The 22,483-nt window shown below is 45.0% G+C and overlaps 2 protein-coding genes across 3 annotated transcripts in view; one reads left to right on the plus strand and one right to left on the minus strand.

The window, feature by feature from the left end:
- LOC308135371 (uncharacterized protein) overlaps window positions 1-22,483 on the minus strand; it is a 432,222-nt gene that overhangs the window by 394,830 nt on the left and 14,909 nt on the right. The gene's annotated exons all lie outside the window — the stretch shown is intronic.
- gpc5c (glypican 5c) overlaps window positions 1-22,483 on the plus strand; it is a gene marked incomplete at its 3' end in the record, with an annotated part of 119,758 nt that overhangs the window by 94,585 nt on the left and 2,690 nt on the right. Inside the window, exon 8 of the mRNA XM_080502953.1 lies at window positions 2,841-2,982. Coding sequence (XP_080359079.1) covers window positions 2,841-2,982 — 142 coding nt within the window. The remainder of the gene's footprint in view (window positions 1-2,840; window positions 2,983-22,483) is intronic.

Here is a 22,483-nt window from a genome sequence, read left to right on the forward strand (position 1 = left end):
GAATCGTCTATCTGGGGGAAAAAACAGTCATTTTAACTGGGAAAAAAAGTTGTTTTAACTGGGAATCGTCTATCTGGGAACGAAAAAAGTAGTTTTAACTCAGAATCGTCTATCTGGGGTAAAAAGTAGTTTTAACTTGGAATCGTCTATCTGGGGAAGAACCCACTGTCGTCTAACTGGGACTCGTCTAACTGGGATAAATCCTGAAACCAGTTCGTACACAGTCGCACACAGACCGTCGTCACGCGACCCCGACCCATAAAACTTCACTTTCCTTGCGATCTTTTCCTCGGTACCCGAAGCAGACGACGCTTCCGGCCGTCGTTCTTCGCAGATGAGCGTCGGTTGCCGTCTCGTCCCGGCCGCCGTCCTTCGTGTCACTTCAAGCGGAGAAACATGGCGGCTTGGCGATATCAAACCCAGTTTCACTTTCCCCAGCCGCCCAGGAGCAGAAACGCCCCGACACGCTGAGGAACGACTCTTTTAATAACCTGAAACGACTGCAGACAAACACGGGGACGATTATTCCTCATTATGTAGCTGCGTGTTTCTCGCCTGTCATTTTAAGAGCTTAACGACGGCGGGAATTAGATTTATGGGCGTTTTAACGGGGTGTGGCTCGTGATCAAAACAGACGGGCTGCGACGTTGAAGGAATCCGAGTCTGTAATCAAGTTTACAGCTTCTCTGTTGCACAGACAGTAAAACGCCTAAATATCCAAAACCACCTTTATTGCGCAATAGATCATCCGTGTGCGACGCCAGGTTGCAGAAACCAAACATCAACTTTGAGTTTTTGGGAAAGTCGTACCAACGACATTCATCACTTCCATTGCAGAGAAGTAATCGAGTTTAATTTTACGTTTTTTTTTTTTTTTTTCTGTTCCGAAGCGTAAAGAGACTCGTCAGGTCGCGGCGGCGGTTAATTAACGAGACGTCACACTCACGGCAGGAGCTGTAATTGCTCAAATTGTTGCTACGCGTGTCTTTACTTGGTGAATGTAGTTTTTTTTTTTTACTCACGATACTGCATTTTACTGCTTCAGGGGATTTTCTGACTTGATAGAATCGACCTGCTGTACCAGCGGAGCGACGATCTACTGACCCAACTGATATATATGCATATATATATGTGTGTGTGTGTGTGTATATATGTATGTATATATGTGTATGTGTGTGCATATATGTATGTATATGTGTGTATATATGTATGTGTGTATATGTATGTATATGTGTGTATATATGTATGTGTGTATATGTATGTATATGTGTATTTGTGTGTATATGTGTGTATATATGTATGTGTGTATATGTATGTATATGTGTATGTGTGTGTGTATATGTGTGTATATATGTATGTGTGTATATGTATGTATATGTATATGTGTGTATATATGTATGTATATGTGTGTATATATGTATGTGTGTATATGTATGTATATGTATATGTGTGTGTATATATGTATGTATATGTGTGTATATATGTATGTGTGTATATGTATGTGTATGTGTGTGTGTATATGTGTGTATATATGTATGTGTGTATATGTATGTATGTATGTATGTATATGTGTGTATATATGTATGTGTGTATATGTATGTATATGTGTATGTATATATGTGTGTGTGTGTGTGTGTGTGTGTGTGTGTGTGTGTGTGTGTGTGTGTGTGTGTGTGTGTGTGTGTGTGTGTGTGTGTGTGTGTGTGTGTGTGTGTGTGTGTGTGTGTGTGTGTGTGTGTGTCTATATATATATATGTATATATGTATGTATGTATGTATGTGTATATATGTATATGTATATATACTGTATGTATATATATGTATATGTTTACATATTTTAATTCCTTAATTTTATAAGTTCTGCACCTTTTACCTTGAGCTGTTGTAAGTTTGTGTTTCCCCCTGGGGAGGAATAAAGCTCTCTACTCATATGTGTGTGTGTGTGTGTGTGTGTATATATATGTATATATATATATACACACACACACACGTCTCCGCCAGTCGTTCCTCCATATAAAGGTCAGCTGTGCACCAGGAGCGAATGTGTTTGTTTTCTCATGCATAGTTAATTCACTGTTTGCTCAGGTATGAATAGCAACGACTCGGTGTGTGTGTGTGTGTGTGTGTGTGTGTGTGTGTGTGTGTGTGTGTGTGTGTGTGTGTGTGCGTGTGTGTGCGTGTGTGTGCGTGTGTGTGCGTGTGTGTGCGTGTGCGTGAAGAAGCTCAGTGACGCGACGCAGTTTCTCTCTGCCGGAGCGTTGATTTAAAGTTAAAGGGGAATTTTTTTTCTCTCTCTCAAACAACAGAATTGTGATTCGAAACCTTGAAGCTCATGTTCTTCCTGGACCTTGGTGTGCTTTTATTTTGACAGTCACCATAGTAACACTCCAACTTGGTGGACCGTGTTCTCCCGTTGTTAAAGTTTACAACAACTTGTCTGCTTTGTTGGTGGGTTCATTTACGAAAACAAACAAACAAACAAACAAACAAACAGCGCCCACTAGTGGCAGGACGGGAAAACCACGTTGTTTTCAGCGTCTCAGCTTCTGAATCCAGATCCTGCAAATACAACCAGCTCAAGGTCGCATCGGGAGTATAATTAGATTCCATAATTAAAGTCCAAAACAACAACAAAGAATAGAAACATCACAGTTATTTAGAAAACTAATTTACATTGACCTTGTCAGTTGCCATGGCAACAAACACTCGGCTCCAGAGGTTAATTAGTGACAACGATCGACACGCCGCCGGAGGTGAACGCGTCGTCGTCTCTCCGCCTCGGTGGGGGGGGGGGGGGACGGAGGGAGGAAGAAAGTGTAAAAGGCTCCACGTTTGTGCAGGAGACCCAGGAGAAGTTTCCCCGACTGGGTCAGATGGAGGCCTGGGAGGACCTGGGCAGCGGCGAGGCCGGGGAGGGCAGCGCCACCGAGTGCGACGACGAAGACGGCTGTCAAGCTTCAGGGGACGGGCAGGAGAAGAGCCGTGAGTCCTTAAAACACACACACTCACACTCACACACAGACACGGGGCAGAGGGTCAATGGTCGCCAGGCATGAGACCAAGTCGCACCTGGGATACTTTGTAAAGGTCAAAAAAGGTATTTTTGGCCGTAACGCGGTCGGTTTAAATCCGATTGACGTCAAATCGACACGTAAATGTTAGGTTTTTAATTCCCTCTCCTCTGATATGTCACATGACGCAGTCACCTCGACACCCTGGTTAGCAGTTAGGTGGGGTCAAGGGTCAAGATCACAAAAAACTTATTTTTGGCCGGCAGTCGGTTTTAATCCGCTTGAGGTCAAACCGACACCCAAATATTAGGTTTTTAACTCCCTCTCCTCTGATATGTCACATGAGGCAGTGACCTCGTCACCCTGGTTAGCAGTTAGGTGGGGTCAAAGGTCAAGGTCACAAAAAAGGTATTTTTGGCAGTAACGTGGTCGATTTTAATCCAATTGACGTCGAACTGACACCCAAATGTTAGGTTTTTAATTCCCTCTCCTCTGATATGCGACATGATGCAGTGACCTCGTCACCCTGGTTAGCAGTTAGGTGGGGTCAAAGGTCAAGGTCACGCAAAGGTCAAAACACTTATTTTTGGCCGCAACGCGGTCGGTTTTGATCCGATTGACGTCAAACCAACACCTTAAATGTTAGGTTTTTAATTTCCTCTCCTCTGATATGTCACATGATGCAGTGACCTCGTTACCCTGGTTAGCAGTCAGGAGGGGGTCAAAGGTCAAGAGGGGTATTTTTTTTTGTCAGTTGTATTAAAATTGACCGTGTTTCCGTGACCTCAGATAAGAACAAATCATCCCTGAAAATCTCCTGCAATTCGGTTGAATAGTTTTTTACAAAGTGGGTAAAACGTATATCAGCCAATCAATAAATACACGCAGACGCACCGATAACTTTTCACTGGCGATGGTCATAAATACAGCATAACCTTCGTGTGCCATTTGCTTATGGCGTATATGTTTATTATGTAATATTATATTATAATTTCATTGTAATTATAATATTATTTAATAAGCCCAGGTATCAGTAGTCCTAGAATCGAAGCAGATGACTATAGATATATAGATATAGATAGGTATTCTTCACGATGGCGTCTTTTCCTCTCCTCTCTGCTTCATCGAGCCTCCGATAGTTTTATCTCTTTCACTCGCCTCCCAGCCGACGAGGGAAATTCACTTTAAATCACATCCTCAAACAGCGGCGGAGCTCCGGAGGTTCATCACGTCCTGCGACGACACGCCGCCGCCGCCGCAGCAGCGTGTGTACAGATCTGAGGCGTGCGGGGGAGGGGGGGGTGAGGTGGAGGGTGTCGTCTCTGACGGCAGCCATTTCATCTCCTCTCGACTTTTCACAATAGTCTTCCCTAATTTCCGCGGTTGGTTTTCCTCCCACACCGTCACACAAAACTGCAGAAGAAGATTAGGGCCACTGTGGAAAAAAGCCTGAGTTCTGACTTTTTTTCTCAGAATTCTGACTTTTTTTTCTCAGAATTCTGACGATTAAACTCAGAATTCTGACTTTTTTCTCAGTATAAATATAGATAAATGTTTAAACTCAGAATCTGTGTTTTAATTCTGACTTTTTTCTCAGAATTCTGACGTTTAAACTCAGAAGTCTGACTTTAAATTCGGAATTCTGACTTTAAATTCGGAATTCTGACTTTTTTCTCAGAATTCTGACGATTAAACTCAGAATTCTGACTTTTTTCTCAGAATCTGAGTTTAAATCTGACTTTATACTCAGAATCTGAGTTTAAGCTCAGAATTCTGACGTTTTTCTCGGAATTCTGACTTTAAACTCAGAATTCTGAATTTTTTCTCAGAATCTGAGTTTAAGTCTGAGTTTAAATTCAGAACTGAGTTTTAATTCTGACTTTTTTCTCAGAATTCTGAGTTTAAACTCAAACTGAAGCAAAGAGGAGAGGAAAAGACGCCATCGTGACGAACATCTATCTATATATATCTATAGTCGGCTGCTTTAATTCTAGGACTACTGATACCTGTGCTTATTAAATAATAATATAATTACAATGAAATTATAATATAATAAATAATAAATGTATACGCCATAAGCGAATGTGTGATTTCCGAGTTTAAACTCAGAATTCTGAGAAAAAAGTCAGAATTCTGGCTTTAAACTCAGAATCTGAGTTTAAATCTGAGTTTAAACTCAGAACTCAGGGGTTTTTTTCCCACAGTGGCCCGAATCCTCTTCCGTACAAAACCTTGTCTTTTTTGCATGTAGGCAACATTTTTTTTAAAATTTTAACTTGTAATTTGTTTTTAGAACCTGCCTGCTACGTTTTCTTTTGTACCTTCAGGACTACTGTCTTTTTATTTTTTTTTTTACAATTCCTCATTAAAAAAGACTATTCAAAGACTATATTGTTGAGGAGAAAACACTGCCGGGGGGTGAAGCTGCTGCTGGACACCAGTGTGACTGAATGGGGGGGGGGGCAACAAGCAATAGAGCGAACTTTCACAACAGCCGTCCACGTGTGTCACTTCTGTCGTCCCTTTACGTAAAGCGTTCACGTTGACGTGCTGCTGATCCTGCAAAAACCATCAGTGGGAAAGACAAAGAGAAAGATGAAAGGTGTTGAATCAAGTTTTGCTTTGATCAGTTGATAAGCACGTCGACACGTCACGTTGGAATTCTCCCAGCGCCATGCGGCACATTATCAACGTGTGTGTGTGTGTGTGTGTGTGTGTGTGTGTGTGTGTGTGTGTGTGTGTGTGTGTGTGTGTGTGTGTGTGTGTGTGTGTGTGTGTGTGTGTGTGTGTGTGTGCGTGTGCGTGTGCGTGTGTTGGCCATGTCCCGGCTGCAGCTCAGTGAGGAAATAGCGTGTCGAGACGACGAATGAAAAAGACGCCAGCAGCTTGTTTGATAATCCATTTTTTTCCTCGATGCAACATAAACCACACTTGACGCTTTGCCAAGCGACTTACTTCACTTGCGGCAGTCGTGAAATATAATTAGGAAATCTGCTTGCATAAATAAACTGAAATAGCGTCATTTGTTTGCTGTGATTTGTGTTTTTTTGTTTGTTTTTTTAGCTTCATGTACATCTGCTGGTCCCGAAGTCGAGCAGTTTGTTGATTCTAGTCATTTTCCGTTCATTTCTGTGCTTTTGACTTCACTTATTAATAGTCGAGACTGATTTTAGCAAGAGTGTGAGTTAATCGCAATCGAGTTTCCGCTCATATTTAAAGTGCATGGAGACGTAATGAAGTGATCGCAATGATGAGCTTTATATTTGACGCCCCTTTACGATTTCTCAAAATGTGAACGTTCGCCACAGTTCCATAAATTAAACGGTGATTAAATAAAGGGGGGGGGGGGGGTTGTGGGGGGGGCATGACCGCGAGAGACTTCATTACCGAGCTAATGAACGGGGCTAATCTGTAACAGAACAGACTCTCGCCCTCCATCATGTCGCCCAGATGTGATGATGGGACTCTTGATGAGGTTTCAGGCTTCCTGCCGGACGTCACTTGTTATTTTAATAAAAGAAGGGAAATCGACGTGGTTGATTTCAAACTGGGACTCAAAGCCGTGCGAGTTTGTAAAAACACCGATAAGGTAACGGCTATAGAAGTTTGTTTGGTTTTGCATCATTAAAATTGTCTTTATGTTGAGGTTGTACTCATTTTTTGTCAGGATTTGTTTGTTTTTTTTTCAAAATAAACATTTTCTTCGTGACAAATCAAACAAATGTCAAAGTTTAGATTTAAAGATTATTATTGCACTATTTTACCGGTCCAGGCCACACAGGATGGGCTGATGTGTGATGATGATGATGATTTTTAAAGGTCATATTATGGAAAAAATCACTTTCTAAAAGTTCTCCAGCAGTAAGAATCGTCTCCACACCTGGAACGACGCCCCAGAAGTGAAGAAAGTGTGTCCTCCCTCTCTCTCTTTTAAAAAGTGTGTTGTTCCAAGCAGCCAATCAGAAATCAAACCCTATATAGTGTCATCGGGGGGGTTTTAGCCAATCACAATCAAGGTAGGGTCCTCCCCCCCTTTGACTCCTCCCACAATCAGGCAGCTCTGCTCTGGCACATGGCGCCACGAGAGGAAGTACTTCCTCCCTCTTCCTCGTAGATGGACGTGTGTGTGGGGGCGGAGCCAGCCCGGCTCACACAAGACACAGCAGATTCTGAATGCAGCTCCTAGGAGCCGATATTCTAATGGAGGGAAAATCAAAGAGACGAAATAACCTTTAAATCCAAGACTTCTGGACGACATAGACCAAGTGAAAGAGTTAAAAATCTGGATAATACGACTCCTTTAAATGTCACTTTTTTTTTTCCCCCCCCCGTTCGTTTCATCCCGGCTGAAGGAAAGTCTGACTGCATGATGTAACGTCTGTTTGATCGCCGTTCACATTCTTGCCCGGAGGCATGCGGATGCGCCGTGTGCGGCGGCCCAACAAGGCCCGGTCGTGTACGAATCGCCGCCGCCGCGGCGAACGGGAGAATAAATCAGCCGGTCTTTAATGGAGCGTATTATCTGTGGCCCCTGCAGCGATGAGCGCCTCCTCTGTGGTCCACTGTTGTTGCGTGGCTCTGGCTTGTTAACTGCAGTAGCCCCGGGAACACTTAGCGCCGCTTCTTCCAAAAAAAAAGGAGCTATTCATTTGCGGGGCCGCTCATTAACGGATTAATCTCTGAAGTGCCCACATAAGAGCGTTATCTCTCTGTGAGGGGGAAAAAAAAACAAAAAAAGAAAGACGGGGAAATACCAAATGTCTGCGCGTCAAAAAAAAAAAAAAGGTAGAAACAGTGACTTATCTGTCCGTCTGGATCGAGCGGCGAGGGTCTTTGTGTCTGAATCGGGGGAAAAACTGCTTCGAGTCGTCGGGAAATCTTATCGCCGTCGTGCAGAACGAGGGGGGGGGGGAGGAAAACCATTCTCGCAGGTTCACCGTTTATATGCGCAGGTTTTTAAAGTGTGTTGTTGTTGTTGAAAGAGGCCGTCTGTCGGTGACGAGTCGTAAAGAAGAAAATGAGGGGAGGGCAGGTAATCCATCCCCGTCTCTCCAACGGAGGAGGCGTTAATGCCTGGCTAAACACTTCCTTTGATTGACCCGGAGGGATGAGTCACAAAGGGGGAGGGGGGAGGGGGGGAGGGGGCGAGTCTGAATCGTACAGCTTCGAATTCTCTCCTGGTAACAAACACCATCTGCTGGAAAGAACCGCCGAGCTCATGGCCAAGGTGCACGAGGCCGCCGGCGCCTTTTCACGCACTGAATGGTTTCCGCCGCCGGCGCTCTTTGTTTCGCTCCGCCGTGATGTCAGAGAAGATGATTATTTAGACGTGACGAGACGGGGGACATTGAGGACTGCGTGCCGTCCCTCCGTCAGTGCTTTATATGGGTGTTTTGAGGTTGTTTAGATCAAATAAAAACAAGCTAGCCTTTAGCTGCAAGTATGAATTAAATTCCATAAAGAAACAACAATCTGCATCCATGTTGGTCCAATAATGTAAATATCGTCATCCACTGTGTGCGTAAGAGTCTGTCTGCCCTTGAACCTGCGGTGGACTGAACCTGGCACTGGTATCGGACTGATGCCTGGTACTGGTACTGGTATCGGCCCGATACCTGGTACTGATATTGGACCGATACCTGGTACTGGTACTGGTATCGGACTGATACCTGGTACTGGTATCGGACCGATACCTGGTACTGGTATTGGACCGGTACCTGGTATCGATATCGGCCCGATACCTTGTACTAGTATCAGCCCTATACCTGGTACTGGTATCGGATGGATACCTGGTATCGGTACTGGTATCGGTATCGGGCCGATACCTGGTATTGGAACTGGTTTCGGTATCGGGCCGATGCCTGGTACTGGTACTGGTATCGGACCGATACCTGGTACTGGTACTGGTATCGGACCGATACCTGGTACTGGTACCGGTATCGGACCGATACCTGGTACTGGTATTGGACCGGTACCTGGTATCGGTATCGGCCCGATACCTGGTACTGGTATCAGCCCTAAACCTGGTACTGGTATCGGATGGATACCTGGTATCGGTACTGGTATCGGTATCGGGCCGATACCTGGTATTGGAACTGGTTTCGGTATCGGACCGATGCCTGGTACTGGTATCGGTCCGTCCATAAAAATGCACCGACGAAGGGACTTTTGAATGTCCCATTAATGTGTGTTGGTGTTTCACGGGCAGAACTGCGTGGGGACGTCTGTGACCGTGACCCTGCGGTTCACCTTCATGTGGGCCGGCTGCATTTATTGGCTTGTTACTGCGTTTGTACCTGAATGTCGGCGGCATGAAGTGAACTTATCTTTAAAGCCTCTGAGGCCATAAAGGTGTGCAGCAGCTGCTGGCGCCGGCGGGCGAACGGCATTCCTGACGTGGCCGGCTGCTCGGCCGGGATAAGGCCGACCCACTCCGGCGTTGGCCAGATTACACCCGATCCAGGACGGGGGGGGGGGGGGGGGGGATTATGAGGCGAGTCGGAGGACTGGAGGTCACCGCCGAAGGTGAAGAGGGGGAAGATAAAGGTCTCGAACTGTGAAAACAGTCGAAGGGAGAAGCCAATGTAAGATGGAGAGCTGTGATCCAATCTGACGTGAGAGAGGAGGGTTACGAGAGGGTGGACGTGGGATTTGGTGCTGGATGGAGAGAGGTGGGGGTGAGGGTGGGGGGGGGGGGGGGGCTCTTGGGGCTGGCGTGCGTCGGGCCTGGCTGGCCGGCAGATGTAGTGGCGGCGTCCCGGTGCGGATATTACCAGTATGTCTGCCATTTCCCCTCGGCCTTTCATCTGGAGCTCAAAGGGGGCTGAGCCGGAGCTCCGCGGGGCAGAGTCGGAACGGGAGGATCAGAACCGGCTTTGACTGGGCAGGAAGACGTTCTGGTTTCGCGTTGGGGGAGGGGGGAGCGGAGGGGGGGGGGGGGGGGGGTCACGTTTCCAACCGAGATACCTTGAGTCAGACACTTCTTGTGCCGCGTTGAAAATGAAACTGAGAAAGAGGGTTTTTATTGTCACCGTCACAACTGCGTCCCTGGAAATTGAAAAGTAAATCTAAAATGAAAACTAGAGCTACGCTACGCCGAGTCCCCCCAACGCCACATTTAATATGTCGGAAACTGAGTTTGCTACGTCGCCTGTCGGGTAGTGACGTCACTGTGTGTAGCACTGAGCAGGGAACGTCTCCATGGCAACCGACGCCGATCTCCTTTGATCTCCTCCACGAGGAGCCTCTCTCATGCGCTTTGTATGGGACTTTTTTTTTTTTCCCCCTGCAGTTTTTGTGGATTTATTCAGAAAGCGTTGACCGTCAACGTCCCAAAATCAAATCCGTTGATCCTTGGATGACGACAAATCATCCCTGAAGGTTTCGTGCAATTTGGGTGAGCAGCTTTTGTGAAATGTTGGTAAACTACATCCATACAAACCAATAGATAGATACATGCAGAAAAAAATCTGTGTTCAATAAGCAGTTATAAGAGATAAAAAAATAAAAACATTTCTATGAGCGACGCTTTTTCTTTCCAAGTCTCGAAACCATGATTTATAATTTTTCCAGTTCAACCCATGAGTAAACACACAACATTGTTTTTTGGGGTTCATAGTCATTTTCTTCCACTCGTTTTGTGAGTTAATAATGTAAAAATGGCCACAAATCTAGGACAGTTGCGGCCATTTTCGATGAAATAAAGTCTATTTAAAAGCTGTAAATTTCCCTTTGAGGATTGCTATTTTATAATTCAGTCTTTAAAGCCCCGCCTCAGTCATCTTCAAGTGTCCTTTTGCATTGAGACAATCGTCCCGCCCTCCTTCCTGCCACCGGCCGCTCGTTTTTATGGAGCTTTTGAGGGGCTATTATCTGGAAAGGCTCCCCGGGTGCGCGGTCATCAGAGGAGAACGGTCCTCATTAGCCAGCATCATCATTTCCGTGCTGAACAGTGTCTGTTCGGTCTTTATGACCGGGTCCCTCCGGCCTGCGAGGGGAAACACCAAAAAAAAAAAAAAAATAAATCCACCGCCATCCATCTAAATTGGTCCAAATTGTAGGTGGATTCCAGCATTTAGTGGCGTTTCTATAAATATGCCGAAGGCCACATAAAAGCCTTAACTGGAGCGCCAGAAGGAGTTCTTGTTCACCAATATAAGTACTTACAACTCGAACGGTGTTTTAAAAGATGGTGTCCAGACTCGTGAAGGCCTTTTTTTTTTTATTGCAAGTTAGAAGTTTAATGGATGTACTTGCAGGTTTTGCCGTGTACAAAGATACTTCCCTCCTCCTCGGTCTGGCTGAGGCCAAAGTTGCACAACGTGTTCTTTTAACGCGTTTTGGACGTCGGTTTACGAGCCGTTCTTGCCAGTAAAGAGTTGTTCTGCACATGCTCAGTAGAAGGACAATAACCCGGGAGTTGCTCGTTTCCATAGTTGACCGTCACTTTAATAACGATCCAACTTCATTGTCTGTCCACGCAAATGTCCTGTTGTTCTCCCATTGTTAATGTTTATAGCGTATTTTTTCTCCTGCGTGTATTTGTGTATTTCCTTTAAAAAATATTTTTAACTGAACATGAAAACTATGTGGTACTGTATAAACACGTTTTCAAAATATTGCCATATAAATGCAAAATGTTTTTCAAATAAAAACGCACAAAAAAACTTGAAACGTTTTCATGTCAACGGGTTCTTCAATTACCGTAATTACCAGACTATGAGCTGCTTTTTAAATTTTTTCCCACAAGCTTTGAACCCTGTTTCTTAAACGACTTGGCCAATTTATGGATTTATGGTGATGTGTTCAGGTGCATCACGTAAATCCGAATTTATTTATTTTTTAATGGGTGCGGCTTATATCCAGGTGCTCCCAATTGTCTGTCCAAATGTCCCGTTGTTCTCCCATTGTTAATGTTTATAGCGTATTTTTTTTCCTGCGTGTATTTGTGTGCGTGGTTCCTTTAAAAAAAAATTTTTGCTAAACATGAAAACTATGTGGTACTGTATAAACACGTTTTCAAAATATTGCCATATAAACGCAAAATGTTTTTCTAACAAAAACGCACAAAAAAACTTGAAACATTTTCATGTCAACGGGTTCTTCAATTACCGTAATTACCAGACTATAAGCTGCTTTTTAAAATTTTTCCAAGCTTTGAACCCTGTTTCTTTAACGACGCGGCCAATTTATGGATTTATGGTGATGTGTTCAGGTGCATCACGTAAATCCAAATTGTTATTTTTTATTTATTATTTGAATGGGTGCGGCTTATATCCAGGTGCTCCCAATAGTCCGGAAATTACGGTAATCTTTTCTGCTGGGGCTGAATTTGAGATTTGATTCCTCCTCAATTTATGGAAACATTCAATAACAAACGGAGCTTTTCGTGACGCTGCTGTTGAGGCTGGAATGGGGGGGGGGGGATTGGGTGGAGGAAGGGTGGAGGTGTGTGGCAGGACTTGACCCCCACCCCACCCCACCCTTCCCTTGCCCCGGAGCTCCACTTTGGCTAGCGACGCACGCAGAAACTGACATTCCTGCAGTAACGCAGCACCGAGCAAATAAAGGCCGGCATTCCACCGATATTGAAAAATAGAGTTGAGGGATGAGAGGGGATGAGGATGATCCTCCACGTCTCATCTCGGCCCGGCACGCGGGGGGAAATACAAAGTTAGGTGAGGGCAGGAAGGGAAGGAGGCACTTAGGCCGGGATTTTCCGCCTCTGCGAGAGGCAGAGAAGAGGCGACTCCATAGCGAAGTGAAAAGTGGCGAAACTTTCTTTTTGTCTGTTAGTTTTTAACGGTAAATGGGTGAATCCGTTTGGGACGTATCCGGAGGTTGCGTGGGTGGTTAGATAATGGCCGCAAGTCGATTGTAGGGTTTTTTTTTTTTTGGTATCGACGGCGTGCAGCGTTGAAGCATTAATGTACCTCGATGCACCGAAGAGACACTCGGGCAAGACGAGTCGCTTCATTAAAGGCCGTTGTTATTGACCGTTGCCGAGAGCAACAACGGCCTTCTGCCCCGGACATAAGTAATGTGGCAATTAGAGTTGAACCTGGGACGGGGGGGGGGGGCGACCTCTCACTGATTCAGCTGATTCCAGATCAGATCCGAAGGCCCACTGACGGCACACTCACTCACACACTTCCAAGTCATTTGGATTCCAAAACTGCAGTCGGTTACGCAAGCGAGAGTTTAGATCAAAGCGCGGGACTCGCCCGGCCAAATCAAACATTCATAACATCAACTGGTTTTTTTTCTTCTCCTCTCTCTCTCTCTCTGTGTCTCTCTGTCTCTCTCTCTCTCTCTCCCACTTCAGATTTCTGCAAACACTTTGAAGTCGAGAGGCCAAGTATCGCTTAAATCGCTTTAATTCTCTCTCGTGTGCCGACTGAAGGCGGCGACGCTCCGCAGATCTCGGCTTATCGTCGCTTCGACGTCGGACGCAAACTGAGGCGTCGGCCGGATTTTAGTTCTTCCGTTTCTTGAGGTTTTTCCTCTGCGTCGGAGTGAAGTCGCATTTTTTTTTTTTGTACTTTTGTTGGTATCAAATAAAACGAGCTGCTGATCAAGTTTAAAGTACGAATGTTCAAGGAATTCTATTTAAAGGAATTCAATCCCCCGAAAAAAACGATTGCTTTTTTCTCTGTCATTTTCCTCCGTTTCCATGGAGACCGCATCAAAGCGTTTTCAAAAAGTTGCATTTCCATGGAGACGGAGTTGCAGCGTTTCCAAAAAGTTAGTTTCCTGTGTTTTCCAAAAGTTATGTTTTCCTCCATTTCCAGACACAGAGAATTTTCAAGAAGTTACATTTTCATGTAGACAGTTTTCCAAAAGTTCAGTTTTTGATAAAGTTGGATTTTTCTCTGTTTCCATGGAGACGGAGAATTTTCAAAAAGTTGCATTTCCATGGAGATGGAATCGGAGTGTTTCCCAAAAGTTCCATTTTCCCACATTTCCCTGGAGACGTAATTGGACCGTTTTCAAAAAGTTGTATTTTCCTCCATTTACAGACATAGAATTTTCAAAAAGTTGCGTTTCCATGGAGGCGGAGTTGAACCGTTTTCAAAAAGAATTATTTTTGAGACGGGAGTTGAATGATTTTCCAAGTTACGTTTCCCATGAAGATAGTCGGAACATTTTCAAAAAGTTGCATTTCCACAGAGACAGAGTTGTGGCATTTTCCAAAAATTCCACCTTCTGAGCTGTTTTTTTTTTTTGTTGTTGTTGTTTTTAAAAAGCTGCATTTTCAGCAGCTCTGAGCAGCGTCGTCGTGGAAACAGACACGCAAGCAGAGAACTTTGTCGTGTGAACGTTGTCGTGTCCTCGTACAACTTCAGTTGAACTTTATTGTTGTTGACATGGCGCCGAACACGAGACAATCATTCCAGGTCAAAACCCAACAGGTGGAGTCGCTTGTTGTAACCGAACATTGGGAATCGCCCTGCAATTTCCTCCTCCGGTCTAAAATCAACAAACCTGCTCCGACATCTTGAATGGATTTGAATTTTGTACTTTCCTGCAGGTCAGCTATCTGTGTTCCCACGCCAGAATTTGAAATATCGATTTTGTCCGACGACGCGTCGACGGGGAACGACTCCCCAGGTCCCTGCCTGGATTACAACTTCCTTTTCGTGCTTTTGTTCGTCGGTTCTTTTCTTCCTGATGCACAAACGCAAACAGCTGAAGTGGAGGTCACATGCAGCGTTGACGTGAAACGCTTCGGCCTTGGAGGAGCTCGGCGACAGAAAGCAGTCGGCTGCCCTGATTCTGGGGGGGGAGCGTTGTGACGGCGCCTCAGCCTGGCGGTAATGGATGGCGACGGAGTGAAAGGGAGAGAGAGAGAGGGAGAGGGAGAGAGAGAGAGAGAGAGAGAAACAAATGTGAGTTTATTTCCTGCGTCCTTCACGCTCTTCTGTCGACAAGGACGACCTGACACCTGCCAGCGCGATGAAGCATCTGGTGTTTGAGAGCACGCAGGTGTGTGTGTGTGTGTGTGTGTGTGTGTGTGTGTGTGTGTGTGTGTGTGTGTGTGTGTGTGTGTGTGTGTGTGTGTGTGTGTGTGTGTGTGTGTGTGTGTGTGTGTGTGTGTGTGTGTGTGTGTGTGTGTGTGTGTGTGTGAAGCCTTTGACTTCCCTTTCCAACACGACTTTCATACAAGGGACCAGTGATGCCGTTACTAATAAACTCGCGGAACTATCGTAGCGTCACTATCGTAGCGTCACTATCGTAGAGTCACTATCGTAGCGTCACTATCGTAGCGTCACTATCGTAGAGTGACTATCGTAGCCTTACTATCGTAGTCTCGCTATCGTAGCTTCACTATCGTAGAGTCACTATCGTAGAGTCACTATCGTAGCCTCACTATCATATAGTCACTATCGTAGCGTCACTATCGTAGCGTCACTATCGTAGCCTAACTATCGTAGCGTCACTATCGTAGCGTCACTATCGTAGCCTAACTATCGTAGCCTCACTATCATAGCCTCACTATCGTAGCGTCAGTCGTAGCCTCACTATCGTAGCGTCACTATCGTAGCGTCACTATCGTAGCCTAACTATCGTAGCCTCACTATCGTAGCCTAACTATCGTAGCGTCACTATCGTAGCGTCACTATCGTAGCGTCACTATCGTAGCGTCACTATCGTAGCGTCACTATCGTAGCCTAACTATCGTAGCCTAACTATCGTAGCGTCACTATCGTAGCGTCACTATCGTAGCGTCACTGTCGTAGCCTAACTGTCGTAGCCTCACTATCGTAGCCTCACTATCGTAGCGTCACTATCGTAGCCTAACTATCGTAGCCTAACTATCGTAGCGTCACTATCGTAGCCTAACTATCGTAGCCTCACTATCGTAGCGGACAATGAATGAAGGTCAAAGGCTAAAATATGTATAAACATGGTCCAGGAAGCAGTGATCAGTCCATTTTCATGTTGACACTGTGAGGGGGGGGGGGGGGGGGGTGTTGTCGGCAGCTGCTGAGAGTAACTAAAAAGTTACATGTAATCTAACTTAGTTACTTTTAAAAACAAGTAATCAGTAAAGTCGTTTTTTTTTCACTCGGTACTTTTTAAAGGAGTAACTGGTCATCGGTGATCGTAATACTTCTTCATGGTAACCGTGGCAACTGTGGTCCTGACGTTCTGTCACATTGACTGGTGGAGGTCACCGTCCTCCCAGGGTCCTCTGTGTGTGTGTGTGTGTGTGTGTGTGTGTGTGTGTGTGTGTGTGTGTGTGTGTGTGTGTGTGTGTGTGTGTGTGTGTGTGTGTGTGTGTGTGTGTGTGTGTGTGTGTGTGTGTGTGTGTGCGTGTGCGCGTGCGCGTGTGTGCGCGTGCAAATTTTAATCTCACCAAGAAGCTTTCCAGCTCCGTCCAGCCAAGAGAGGCGCTGGATGAATTCCACCGCTGATCCCTGCTGAGGAGTTGCCGCGCTGCTGCGCCTGTTGCTAGGCTAGCCGGTGGCTAAGACGCGTTGCATCCTCGGCGGTGCCCCCCCCCCCCAGGCGCTGCTGTGGACCCTTTAACCCCTTCCGCACACCCTCCCGCGCCGTTCCGGGTGTCGACGTCCCCCGTCGGGGTTCGGGCCGGCGGCACCGGGAAGCTCGTGTTTCAGTCACTTGGACGACGGGAGGGGGGGGGGGGATTAGTTCGACGGGGGGGTTAGAAGCTCCTGCCCGACGTGCCGCCGCATAAAGAGGAAGTCTCTTGACGAAAAAAAAAAAAACAAGCCGAGAGATGGATGGCCAGTAGTGAACTGTGTGAATTCACACCCCCTCCCCCTCCCCCTCCCCCTCCCCCCTCCCCCTCCCCCCCTGCATCCTCAACCCTCTGTCCTCTTTCTAAGAAAGCCGTGTGTGAAAGGAGATAAGAAAACGCCGTGTGAATGCGAGGCGGTGAAAGAGAGGCCTCGGGGACCCGCCGTGACCCGCCGAGCTTTAGCATTCCGCGGCCGTTTACGACAACGCCGCCGAGATGCTCACGACCCGCGGCGGTCCGAAGGTCTGACTAGCGGCGGAACTCGCAGCGTCGACGGGGGGGGGGAAACTTGTTTACACGTCTCTGTGTTCCGTTGGCTCCATGTGCAATAATGTTGTGAGCGAGGATTAACAGGAAAGTAGCTTAAAGGATCATTGATACGGTTTGTAGGGACGACATGTACGACACGTTTTTCATTGTGGATGCACGTCCGGACGTACGAGTGCTCTGCTGCCGAAGATTGTGTGAACTTTACGTCTTTTGTACATGAAAGGCTTTGATGTACAGTGAGAGCTGATGCTTAATGGTTACTATTTACTAAACTCCTGTGAGACTCCCTCTGTGTAGATGACCTACGATCGCCGGCTCAGGGTTTATTACACTCCACAAAACTACACGACCCTAGAACATGAGAGCTGTTGACACACAACAAACGCATAAACAATTACTTAATACTTAATAACTAAACAATATACAAAGTCTTTTACTAGTAATGCCTATGAAATCTCAGTTTAACCTTAATTTACGCTATTCTAGACAATAAAATGCCTTGTAAACTGATATTTACTGTATCAAACTATATATTTATAGCCCTTATTTTACTAGTTTAGCCCTTTAACTTACATTTAACACATTAAATGAAGATTTTGAATATACACACATGAAAATGAAGCCTTTGTACAATTGTATTTGCAACAGAAATATTTTAACTTATGACTTTACACTCACTTGTAGCCACATTAGCAGCATTAGCATTAGCGTCATTAGCGTGTCAGGCTAACGGCCATATACTGACCTCGGTGGCTGCATTACACAAATATACTAGGTGAGTCTCATCTTTAGTTGGTCTTGAGCTTCTTTAAAACACTTTCAAACTTATAAACAGATATATTTTGGTCCGTCCACCCATTAAATGTGTCCCCCGGGAAATCACTGCTGACATACAGTTCCTCTCGGGATATAGTGCTGACTTTTGGGGGTAGGAACCAAAATGTAGTGCAGCTACATCCTGTTTACTGGGGGGGGGGGGGGGGCATGAATCTGAAGGTGGATTTTAGATTTTAAAGCATCTTCCTACGACTCGTCAAACTCGCTGAACGATTCGGTGACGGCGCCGACGTGTTCCAGCGACGCTCCGGTAAAGCGTTTTTTGCTGACGGAGACCAAAATAAATCACTTTCCTCAGACTCGTGTTTGTATTTTTAGCAACGAGCGAGAATAGCCGCGGCTTCTTGAGGAAGACACCAAAAACAGTAATCAACCGCTAATTTCTGTTTACGTGTACAACGCTGGCGAAAGTTTAGTCTACAAATCAAGCGCATTGAAAAAAAACCTGTTTGGCGGTTCTCCTCCTCCGGAGGATTGACGGCGGGGGGGGGGGGGGGGGGGCAAAGGTCACGCCTCCGTTCTTCTGATGTACAAATCACTTTTGACTCATTTTCACAGAAAGCAAACGAGCCGGCGGCCTTGTTTCGAGCTATAAATGGATTTTATTTAAAGATGGGATTTTACCGCGAATGACTGGAATAGAAAATAAAACCTTGTGTTTTTTGTATCGGCAATGACCTGTGTAATTTCTGACTCATTCTCAAGTGAGAAAAGTGAGATAATCTCATTACCTTCCCTGATTCTGCATACTTGACGTTTATGCGTCGGCCTGTTTGAGCGTTAAAATGTGCCTCCTCCTCCTCCTCCTCCTCCTCCACCTCCTCCTCCTCCCAGGCAGACAAGTGAAAACTCACAATAAACAGGCTAAAGTCCTGTATTTATTATAAATGTAACTTGAGTAAAGCGGCATCGCGCCCTGTAAACAGGCCCACCCAGCCAGGAGTCGTTTTCTGGGGAAATTAGTAGAGAAGTGTTAAGTTTACAAGGCAGTGTTTTTGAAAATGATGTAGTTAGCTTGTTGGGCCACTAGTGGGTGCTGTTTTTCTTTTTGTAATAAAAACCACACACACACAGTCAGCAATGAGCTCTCAACATGAACAAACACTGACAAACCACCAAGTTGGATTGTGATACCAGTGACCGTCAAAATAAAAGCACCAAGTCATGACACCGCGGAGGAAACCTTGTTCTTATCGTCTCTACTGAGCGCGTGCGGAACGAGTAGTTGGTCGCGTCGATTTGACAAAGTTTCGTTTTTCCCGATTTCCACCAAGTCGGAGGTACAACTTGTACAGAAAGTTTCCATTTTTAACTTAAATACACCATGTAAACGTAAACGTGGCCTGATGTTCCTGCGCCCCGTTCTTCTTGTCTGATTCAAGTAACGGCGGAAAGAAAAAAAAAAAAAAAAAAAACAGATTTCACTGCACCGCTTGAGCAGCCGCCAAATTTCTCCAGCGAAGTTATTGGATTCCTCCCTTGATAGTCTCTCTTCTCTGCTGGGGAATTATACGTCTCTGCAGCCGAACACTGAGGGAAACCCGGGACGGCAGCTTATCAGCCGACGGCAGAGAGAAAATAGTTTGAGAGCTGGTTTTGTGTTTGTGGAGGTACTCCTGTGAAGTGAGAGGAACGCGGCCGTTTCCGGAATACATTTAAAAAAGAAACAAAAAATGGAGGTTTTTGTTGCACCAAGCACAAAACCGAGAAGCGGGCTTATCTCAATATGTTAACTCTGCGATGGCTAAAATTATATTAAGTTATTTACATTTCGTGGCAATGAAACATTGATAATTTAGCGTTTTGAAGCTTTGAATTATTAGTTATGAGTTGTTTTTAATTTAGGGTGATGTTTAAATGGTCAGAAACCTGTAGCGGCAAAATTCTGCGTTAATGAATAGCTTTTATTTTATATTTATTGGATTTTCACAACATATTGTCTGTAAAAAGCCTCATCTGCTGAGTTTCATTCAACATGGACGACGCGTCTTTTCCTGGATTATAAATCGCATTAAAAAAACAAAAGATTATGGAAGAGGAAAGAAAACGCATAAGTCGTACTCTAATAGCAGACAGTTTAATTTTAGATGTAATCATACAATATCTGTCTGACAGAATCTGTAGATTGAATTCTCTTTGAACTTTTATATTTTTATAGAATTTTTTATTTTTAGACATTTTTCTTGCCTTGTCTGGGAAATACGGTAATCGAGGTTTTTCTGCTACTGTAGCAGTCTTCTGTTGTCTTATGGTGACATCTAGTGGTCACATATGATATATATTGTATAATCTTATATTTAAGTCACTTCCTCACCTCAGTCACATGACAAGCTCGACAAGCCCCGCCCCCCCCAAAAAAAACTAAAAATGTGAATTATAGTCCAGAATATACGGTATATGATTTTTTTGTTGACATTTTTCTTGCCTTTTCAGTGAATTACGGTAATAATGGAGGTTTTTCTGTCTTGCTGTATCAGTGTTCTGTTGTCATACGGTGACATCTAGTGGTTCACAGGTGGTATATATGCTTTATTTTCATTTGAAGTCACTAATTAGTCGCGGGACGAGCGTACGAAGCAAAAACTGTGAAATGTGATAATGACGAAAATATCTCTACGGACGACTCGAACGACTGTAAAACCACAAGATAAAATAAAGATGAAAGGCTAAAAGAGCTTTGATCACCTCAAAACAGAATAAAACAAACAGCTGAAACTGATAAAAGTACTTAACATTTTAAAATATGTAAGAAAAAAACAAAGAAACATTGGAATCGGTGAAAGAGGAGAACATCTATAAATAGCAGAAAATTTCTATTTATAGATGTTTTTAGTAGATATTCATGCGTTTTTTGTGTGAATAACAATCATTTATACAACTTTTTTGAAACCGTTTATTTTGAAGGTTTGACGTGTTCTGAAGATGAAGATGGGGAGGCCTATTTATTTCCCCTCCTCCCCTCCATAACTCAGCTTGACAGATGACAACACACACACACACACACACACACACACACACACACACACACACACACACACACACACACGAAACACAGTCATTTATCCACACGCTTCCCAGGCTTTAAATTCCAAGGTCCCGTTTTCCTCCGTCTGTTATGAAACTTTTTACAGCTGAACTCACATTCGTCTCTTGAGTGACGGAGAACAAACCGTGTCGACCCGTCGCCGTCGATCTTCCGCGAGGAAGAAGCTCGCCGCCGCCGCCATCGCCGCGCGGCCTTGAAGTCGCCGTGAGCTGATTGATTCCATCTGTTCCGACACGAGCGACGACGGATTCTCGTCCTTCTCGTACCGAAAAAACGCTTAAAACAACACTTTTCGTCTTGCTTGTTCTCTCTCCTCTCCAACAGTATCGTGGGGGGGGGGGGGGGGGGGGGGGGGGTGTTTTCACATCATCTCGATTACAAAACACATATAACATTACCTCGTTATCGTTAAAAACATGACATTACCTCATGCGCTCGCTCCAGTCCAGTGGCTGCTTCTATTCACAAATCCGCCACTGAGGGTAGCTAGAAGGTAATTAGACGTGGAGGACGACGCGTTTCCTCACTCAGAATCACCTCTGGCTCTCCAATACCTGGAAGGAGAGCTTCTTTAAGCAGTTGGCGGCTCGGTTGTTTCCCCGCTAATTGGCGCTCCGCTAACTAGCCAGTGTGCTTGGCCTGCGGCGGCGGCGGCGTCGTTTTGTTGGCCGACTGTTTTCTGACTTCCCCCTGATGAGATGCAGCCCATTTCCATTGAAACAATCACGGCAATGAGATTTGGGATAAATGATGTCTTTTGTCTATTGTTCTACTGGAGCGACACGAACCGCTGGCAGGAGAAAGGCGCCTCTCTCTCTCTCTCTCTCTCTCTCTCTCTCTCTCTCTCTCTCTCTCTCTCTCTGCTAGCATGAGTCAGGCAGGGACGGGTCGGCGCTTAATCCCGCCGTGACCGAAAGACTCGGGAGTTTTAGAAAAAGAAAATCTCGGGGAATCGCAGCTGCTGAAGGGAAATCGGTTCAATTCCTTGGTGTCGCTGGAAATATGTGATTGAGGCCTTGATAATACGACGTAGTTTCCATATTGGGCCACTAGTGGGGGCTGTTTTTTTTTTTTTTTTTTTAGGTTGTTTGTTGGGTTTTTTTTGCATAATTTTTGCAATTTTGTTGTGATGACACTCCACAGGAACTCAGGAAAACTGAGAAATCGCGAACATCTTTGTGTGCCTTTAAACCTGAGAGGTGTTTTTTTTTTGTCAAACCTAGAGCTCGAGTATTTTCTTAACTGACGGAGAAATACAGGCAAACGTCTCTTATTGCAACGTTACAGCTTATTTTCTCCACGATAATGGAGTGAGTGAAGAAATACTGTGTTCAGGTTATTGGCTCCCGTTTGACAAATAAATTGCATTCATTCACCCGTCCCTCCATTTGTGAAGCTGCGATGTCACAATAAAAGTCTGTAATTTTGAGTTCCGGTAAGAAGGTCGATTTAGGTGTTTGCAGCTCTTATCAGGATTTATTTTATTTTATTCATTTTTATTCTTTATGGAAAGATGCTTCAACGATCTCTACTAGCCTTGAAGCTAATGCTAAC

This window comes from Blennius ocellaris (assembly GCF_963422515.1).
Source record: "Blennius ocellaris genome assembly, chromosome: 10".
Lineage (NCBI taxonomy): Eukaryota > Metazoa > Chordata > Actinopteri > Blenniiformes > Blenniidae > Blennius > Blennius ocellaris.